This window comes from Bison bison, unplaced genomic scaffold, assembly GCF_000754665.1.
Source record: "Bison bison bison isolate TAMUID 2011002044 unplaced genomic scaffold, Bison_UMD1.0 scf7180017864105, whole genome shotgun sequence".
In the NCBI taxonomy this organism is placed as follows: Eukaryota; Metazoa; Chordata; class Mammalia; order Artiodactyla; family Bovidae; genus Bison; species Bison bison.
The window spans coordinates 10,428,471-10,437,101 of record NW_011494677.1 but is presented as its reverse complement, the minus strand read 5'-3'; the positions used below and the strand labels follow the sequence as shown (position 1 = coordinate 10,437,101).

The following is an 8,631-nucleotide window of genomic DNA, read 5'->3' as shown; positions in this document are numbered from 1 at the left end:
ATTAATAGTATTATTAATAATAGTAGTGCTATTATTATTCATCCTATTATTAATAATAATAGTTCCCTAGTATTCTAGTGATAGGGTCCAGTCTCTTTATAAGTTACTTTCACATACATTTTTCTCTAGATTTATGTGTTCTGGGCATTTAGTCTTGTGTTATCAAAACTTCTTACCACTTGCCACTATGTAACAACTTTTCAACTTCTATAACAACTTATAAAATAAGTTATACAATGGAACGGGCCTTTCAGAAATTTAAAATTTGAATGAAAAAAGGGTTTCAGTATCTTTTTATCCAATCTGTTGTCAGTGCTAGCTCTCGTAAGTTTATTTTTAAAAGAACTTCTTTGTTCACTTATGGCTGTGCTGGTTCTTGGTCACTGAGCGCGGGCTTTCTCCAGTTGCGGAGAGTGGGGGCCAGTCTTCGCTGCCCTGCGCTGGCCTCTCGCTTGCTGGCTTCTCTCGTGGCAGCTCCCGGGCTCTAGAGCACCGGCTCAGTGCTGATGGCTTGCCCTGCGGCATGTGGGGTCCTCCTGGACCAAGGATCAAACCTGTGTCCCCTGCGCTGGCAGGCAGATTCTCCACCACTGGACCACCAGGGAAGTCCTCTAACAAAGAACCATTTTTTTCTTAAATAGACCAGTTTTGACATTCACTTTCCGGTGGCAGAGACCCAGATAATTCAGGGTTCACACAGCACATAGATTTAAATCAGTCAGATTTCCCTGATACTATCCTGAAGAAGCTAGTGACATAAAGAAATGGTCATCTTGAAACAAAACCTTCCATGGTCTAGTGCCTAGTACTCTGTTCTACTGCAGACATATCATCTATTTCTTTTTTCATAAATATTTAAAGATCTCATAAGCTCATTAGAGCTTATATCCCTGCCTACTGGCATTGGCTGTAGATTTTTTTGCCTAAAAGATAGCTACCACTATTCAAAGATGATTCCGTTGCTGCTTTTGAAATACATCACAACACTCTTTGATGATAACTCCTAAATAGGAGCTATTCAAAATTATATGAGACACTAAAAACATAATTAAGATTCGCCAATGCCAGCTGAGACAGTGGAGAGCTTGTGAATAAAAAATAAGATTTCCAACTTTATTGTTTCAGTGTAAATGATTGAGGTCTTAGAAATATTTTAGATCTCATAGCCATACTCCCTAAGAATGCTTTTGAGAAAAAGGATCCAATATGTGAGAGCAATCATGGGGAAAATATAACCCATAAAGTATTTTAAAATTGAAATCCAAAGCATTTCAAAGATAATGCTCGTATTTTAAGAAAAATAATCTTGTAAATTTTTCTGCTGTTTTGAACTGGCTCGGGATACATTTAGAAAAATAAAAGGGGAAATTACTTCCAAGATACTAATAAAAACAGCTTCATGGAATGTGAGAGCTAGAGGGATGTGTTCAGAGAGCATCTGGTAGCAATGAGGAAACTGAGGTCTTCTTAAATCTTATCATCTCCTGAAGTGTTTCCAGTGCTCCTGATGCCCTTGATCTATCCCATATTCATTTCTTGGTGTGTGTGGGGGGGATGCTGTGCTCTTCTGCTTGCAGGGATCTTAGTTCCCTGACCAGAATTGAACCCTGAGCACCGAGTCCTAATCACTGGACTACCAGGGAATTCCCTCATGTTCATTTCTAACAGCATTCTTCTTTTTTGTTGTTGTTATGAATACCTTTTCTCTTTTAAATTGAATTGCTTTACAATGTTGTGTTAGTTTCTGCTGTACAACGAAGTGACTCAGCTATAAATATACACATATCCCCTCCTTCCTGGACCTCCCTCCAACCCCAAGCCTCTCGGTCATCACAGGGCACTGAGCTGAGCTCCCTGGGATATCCAGCAGCTTCCCTCTAGCTCTCTATTTTACACATCATAGTGTATGTGGGTCTGTGCTGCCCTCCCAATTCGTCCAACATGGCATTCATTTTTAAGGATAGTAATGGGACTCCTGAATACAGCGCAATTATCTGTTTCCTAAGTGCAGACATGGAGGTGCTAGAGAGGGGAGATTTTATCCTAATGAGGAAATGAAGAATACTGCCAAGCCTAGTCACCCCATTATCTTAAACAAACAAGAAGTAAATCAGAACACTTTTGATTCGGCAGCTCCTGTACACAGCAGTCATGCTCCTTTACAAAATCTCATTAAATGATAACCTCCTGCAGAGCGACAATAGCAGGTGTCTGCGTGCTTCCGTCCCCCTCTATTCCGTATTCTGCACCACAGTAGAGCTAAGGAAGAAAACAGATAATTGCCTCAGTTCAGCAAGATGTTTTGGCCCATGGTGAGTAAGTACTTGCTAGAAATAATTAATCTGAATGTTCCCGCCGAAGTTTGCAGAAAGAGCTACATTTTTTAAATTGAAGTGTTTTTTTTTTTTTCTTTTTGGCTAAGACCTTCTCTGAAAGAGAATTCTCTTTTCCTTTGGGAAAAGGAAGAATACAGCCTATTTATTTCTCCTAAACCTTTAGAAGTCAGAGATGAGGGAATATGTTTTGTTCTGTAGGCATGGTGCCTGCCCCTTAGTAGGAACTCTAAATTTTTATTGACTCAGAGAAGAAATGGTAATTAGAGAATGACTTAGCAAAATAAGTCTGACCACAGAATATGGGAAAAATAATTGAGAGTTAAAAGGCAAAGAGGAACTTTGATTATTGAAAATTAGTTTTAGTTTATGTACACATAAGTATACAAAAATAAAAATTTCAATCCTGTTAGGATAGTTGTCTCTGATGTCAGGTAAAAAGGTCACCTTGCTCAGAAAGGAGTATAGCTCTAGTCTTTATTTTGCTTCTAAACTAATAAAAGTAAAGATTTTAACCCAAAGAACACCCACCATGTACCATGTTCTTTTTAAATATTATAGTCTATTCATAATTTATCAGTTTAAGACTTTGTTGAGTTGAGAGAAATACAAGTTTTATATATAAGGATAAAGTGTTGGAGAAGACTCCTGAGAGTCCCTTGGACTGCAAGGAGATCCAACCAGTCCATTCTGAAGGAGATCAGCCCTGGGATTCCTTTGGAAGGAATGATGCTAAAGCTGGAACTCCAGTACTTTGGCCACCTCATGTGAAGAGTTGACTCATTGGAAAAGACTCTGATGCTGGGAGGGATTGGGGGCAGGAGAAGGGGACGACAGAGGATGAGATGGCTGGATGGCATCACTGACTCGATGGACGTGAGTCTGAGTGAACTCCGGGAGTTTGTGATGGACAGGGAGGCCTGGCATGCTGTGATTCATGGGGTCGCAAAGAGTCAGACACGACTGAGTGACAACTGAACTGAACTGAAGGTTATACTAAAAGGGATTGGTTAGCCAAATATGGTTCTGTTTTATTTATTTTTTATTGGAAAACAGATGATTTGCAATGTTGTGTTAGTTTCAGGTGTACAGCAAAGTGAATCAGTTATACATATATCCCCTCTTCTTTTTAGATTCTTTCCCATATCAATTATTACAGATTATTGAGTAGAGCTCCCTGTGCTCTACTCAGCAGGTTCTTATTAGTTCTCTATTTTGTATATAGTAGGGTGCATATGTCAGTCCCAGTCTCCCAGTTTATCCCTGGCATGTACCCTCTTCTAATGGCCTTAAGTTAGTAGCCCATTTCAGGAAAAGGTTGCCTTCATTGTACAAGCCACAGTATTTCCTGAGGGTACTTTCATTTCTGCTGTCTTTGAATCTTCAGCGCTCTTTATATTTAGACACAGTTGCTCTCCCTTCATTCCTGATCCCTCCCTGAAGACATAGTTCCCATCAGGAATCGTCATCACACACCTCAGCAGATCAGCTTCTCTGGGGAACAGGGTGATGTGCTTAATAAAATTTAGCCAATAAACAGTTGCACCACTAAAATAGCATAGCAGGTAGAGAATCCCAGTGTGGGCACCTGGAGCCCAGTTACCTTGCATGCTTGTTACCTATGCAAAGTTTTATTAATCATCAATACTGGAGTGGGTAGCCTATCCCTTCTCCAGCGGATCTTCCCGATCCAGGAATCGAACCGGGGTCTCCTGCATTGCCAGTGGATTCTTTACCAACTGAGCTGTGAGGGAAGCCCAAATCATTAATTACAAATTGCTAATCTAAATACCAGTCAAATTAGCCAACATAGACTTGATGTTTTTAACTAAGTGGAAAACCTAGAAAGAAAAAGTATTTCCTTTGGAGGATAGTTCTGTTGTTCTATGGGCTTCCCTGGTGGCTCAGTGGTAAAGAATCCACCTGCAATGTGAGAGACACAAGCTCAATCCCTGGGTTGGGAAGATCCCCTGGAGTAGGACATGGCAACCCATTCCAGTATTCTTGATTGGAGAATCCCATGGACAGAGGAGCCTGGAGGGCAACAATCCATTGTGTCACAAAGAGCCGGACACAACTGAGTGACTAACAGTATTGTTCTCCTTCCTTTTCTCTACTAATGCCTTTGGATTCTTTCCTTTTTATTGATTTTTCTTAATTTCAATTTTATTTTTAAACTTATCTTTCGTTGTGTAATTAAAATAATCCTACTATTGAGTAGTAAAAAACTATAAATAACATAAAAGTCAAAAGATACAGATGAGTAAAATAACATTTGGATTTCTAAGTGCAGTGGTAAAGAATCTGCCAGCCAGTGCAGGAGACACAAGAGACACAGTTTTGATCCCTGGGTTGGGAAGACACCCTGGAGGAGGAAATGGCAACCTGCTCCAGTATTCTTGCCTGGAAAATTCCATGGACAGAGGAGTCTGATGGGCTACTGTCCATGGGGTCACAAAGAATCAGACAGGACTGAGCTACTGAGCACACAAAATAACATTTACTAAATTGATTTGCACAGGGATCCTTAAAGATTATTATTTGTGCTGTAATTCGTAGTAGCAAAATGTAGCAAACAACATACATGTCTGTTCGTGTGGTGTTATTAGCATAGAAAGCTACGCAACTTTCATACTCAATAGCTATATAAGAACAAACGCTATGCTGTGCTGTGCTCAGTCGCGTCCAACTCTTTGCAACCCTTTGGACTGTACTCTGCTAGGCTTCTCTGTCCGTGGGATTCTCCAGGCAAGAATACTGGAGTGGATTGCCATTCCCTTTTCCTGGGGACCTTCCTGACTCAGGGATCAAACCCACATCTCCTATGTCTCCTACATTCCAGGGGGATTCTTTTGATCTCAATATACAAAAAGAGACAAAAGCTAGCTGTATAGCAGTCTGTATAACATACTAATTTGTATAATTGAAAAAGGTAAGTCTACCCAGGCACACACTTACATGCACAAATATGCTTATATTTATGTGAAGTATCTCAAGATTAAACGAGAACCTAAGAGCATAGTGCCTCTGATGTGGATTACTTGGTGCTGGGAGCTGCGATGGGAAGATAATTCTTACTATACATTTTTATGTACCTTTGTTACTAAGCCATTTAAGTGGATTACCTATCAAAAAAATTTAAGCGATTTGTATTCCCCTAATATTCAAACTGTTTACTCATATGGTTTCATCATTGGGAGTTATTGATCTTTTTCATATTGACTCTGAAGAAGGTTCTGTTGGTTAAGAAAATTACTTTTTTTCCTATCAGATATGTTACACTTAGTTTTACCTAGTTTGATTTTGGTTTTTTACTTCCCTTATATTTATGTCTAGATTTTTGCCTTGTAGAACCTTTTACATTTTGTGCAGTCAAAAATACCAAATGCAGCCAATCTTCCTTACTCACAGACTCAGTATTTGCATGCTCATCTATTTGCTAACGTTCATTTGGAATGCCAGAGCCTGTACTGACAGTGCATGAGTGTCTTTAAACAGAAACACACTTGAAACAAGATTAGGTGTTGATCAGTTGACAAAAATATTGTGACCACAGGCTCATAGGAACCTAATCCTGTATTTCCCCTTGGGGCGCCAATTCAGTGTTCACTAATTCTGGGTTCACAGGAGCTTTATAGAATCTGACTTCTGTAGATAACGACAATCAATTGTATTTTCTTTCATGGTTTCTGACTTGTTTTGTGTCATGCATGGAGAGGCCTTTTGCTTTTGAGAATATTTTAAAAAATAACATAGTCATCCTCTAGCCCTTTAATCACTTTATTTTCTTATATTTAAATCTTTGCTCCATTTGGAATTTTTGATGTAAGATATAATCAGGCTTCCCTGGTAGCTCAGACAGTAAAGAATCTGCCAGCAATGTAGGAGATCCAGGTTCAATCCCTGCATTGGGAAGATCCCCCAATTATTATCCCCCAATTATTGGAAAATCCCCCATGGAATTTGTCCAATTCCATGGACAAAAGGGCCTGGTGGGCTGCGGTCCATGGGATCGCAAAAAGTCAGACATGACTGAACAACTAACACGCACTTTTTTTCATGAGAAAGTAGCATATACATTCTGTTGTTTCCAAACCTTTTCATCCCAATTGATTTAAGATCCTGGTACTTTGCTTATATTATGAGTGGTAAGAGTTCCAAACCCACAGCATCTTCTGAAACCAGTTTTATTTTTTTTAAGTTAACAAAATAGAGATATTTTTAAAGATTCTCCACTTCTACATGACATGTACCCCTTCTTCAAATTCTGCCCTGCTCACACCATCTTTAACAAGCTGAAAGCCCTGGGCACATCTATTTCTCTTACCAGCATTTTGATTGAATGTCAAATTAAACAGAACTTGTGACTCCAGACTTAGGATTCATACAAGTCCTGTGTGCGTGCAGTTGCTAGAGAGCAGATTTAGGTGGGAATGCTTCCAGTGGAATCATACCTTGTCTTAAAACTTAATCTGAGCTCTCCTGGGCTGTGGCTACCACTTCTAGATTCCAAAACATACTGAGCCAAAAACTTCCCAGCAAATCAGGGATTATGAAGATATGATCCAATTTATGTTCTAATAATAAAACACCTACAGAATAGTTAAGGGAAAGAATTCCTGAGATTCATAAGAGGTGATAAGGCTTCTTGTGAGTGAATATTAGTCACTCAGTTGTGTCCAACTCTTTGTGACCCTGTGGACTGTAGCCCTCCAGGCTCCTCTGTCCATGGGATTTCCCAGGCAAGGATACTGGGGTGGATAGCCAGTCCCTTCTCCAGGGGATCTACCTGACCCAGGGATCGAACCCAGGTCTCCTGCTCTGCAGGCAGATTCTTAACTGTCTGAGCTACCAGGGATGCCAGGTAGAACCTCTTCTATATACACAATTCTGGCTCTTCTGTAGAAGGCATGGGAGCCCCTCAAGGTGAGCCACCAAAACACTGTACTCACAAATGTGAAGGAATCTACATTTAAAGTGGTCAGATTCACAAGCGGCCATTTCAGTCCAGGCAGATTCAGCCAAGGTCAGGTTGATTTTGTGAAAGGATACGCACAAAGGCTCTGAGAAGACCACCTCTGTCTAAATGTTAATTCGGGGAACTTTTCTACTTTCTCGTGAGACCTCATGAATTTCTGCTATAAAGTGAATATTCTAGGTGTTAACGTGCCAAGGACACGGTTTCAGACTTCCAGTTAGAACAGAGATGAAAAATGAATCTGAAAAGGAAAGGCACGATGGAGTATATATACATCAGACTGCGTGGCCCCGCCAGGTTACCTATGTCAGCGATGAGACTGCCTGGCTTCTGCTCCTGGAGGAACTGGCGGACGCGGGGCCAGGCTTTGCTCTGCAGGTCGCTGAAGTAGGGCGCGGTGCTCTCGTACACATCATGCACGTGCTGCTTCTCCAGCTGGGCGGCTGCATGGTCCATCCTGGGGAGAGCGGGGCCATGCCAGGGGATGGGGTTCAGAGCGGGCACCGGAAACGGCTGACGGAGATGCAGGTTTCCTAAAATGGGAACTTAACGACTGCCAGGGTTACGCTGTTTTTATCCTTTCTTTTTCTTTCTTTTTTTTTAAATATTTACTTTTTAATTGAAGGGTAACTGCTTGACAGAATTGTGTTGGTTTCTGCCAAACATCAACATGAATCAATCAGAGGTATACATATGTCCCCTCCCTCTCTTACAAACTGCAAAGAACACAGCCTTCACCGGAACCTCACCAGCGTTGTTGAAAGACTAGCAGATGCATCGCTCTTAGCTGTACAACTTCAGAAAACAGTCATTTGGGAATGAGCTAACTGTAATGTGTTTCTGTGCAAGATGAGTCCTTAATTTTGGAAACATGTACAAAGGTCTTAGCAGTGGTTCACTTTGGATAAAGCTCTTCTCTTGGATGCTAAAGAGACAAAAATTTTATAGCATGCATTTTGCAACTCCAGGCCAATCACAAAGCCCGATTGATTCTACCTTTTGAATGTCTTTGGATTCCAACCATTTTCTTTACATCCTACTGATTCTTAGAAAAGACCTCATTTCTTGTTTCAGTTACTTCAACCACCTGTAAATGGGTTTTGTTTTTTTTTATTTTGTCCCTTCAGTCTCTTTCCTTCAGTTATGCCACAACTGTTTTTCTAAAAACATAAAACTGTGCTGCTCCCTATCTTGCTGCTGCTGCTGGTAAATCGCGTCAGTCGTATCCGACTCTGTGTGACCCCATAGACTGCAGCCCACCAGGCTCCCCCGTCCCTGGGATTCTCCAGGCAAGAACACTGGAGTGGGTTGCCATTTCCC

General features: G+C 40.8%; 1 protein-coding gene across 2 annotated transcripts in view; it reads right to left on the bottom strand.

Moving 5' to 3' along the window:
- The window catches only part of KIAA1456 (KIAA1456 ortholog), a 68,706-nt gene that overhangs the window by 11,249 nt on the left and 48,826 nt on the right, over nt 1–8,631 (bottom strand). For both annotated transcript variants that reach the window (XM_010838827.1, XM_010838828.1), the window contains one exon: nt 7,614–7,768. In XM_010838827.1, the coding sequence (XP_010837129.1) occupies nt 7,614–7,767 (154 nt within the window). In that variant the 5' untranslated portion in view covers nt 7,768. The remainder of the gene's footprint in view (nt 1–7,613; nt 7,769–8,631) is intronic.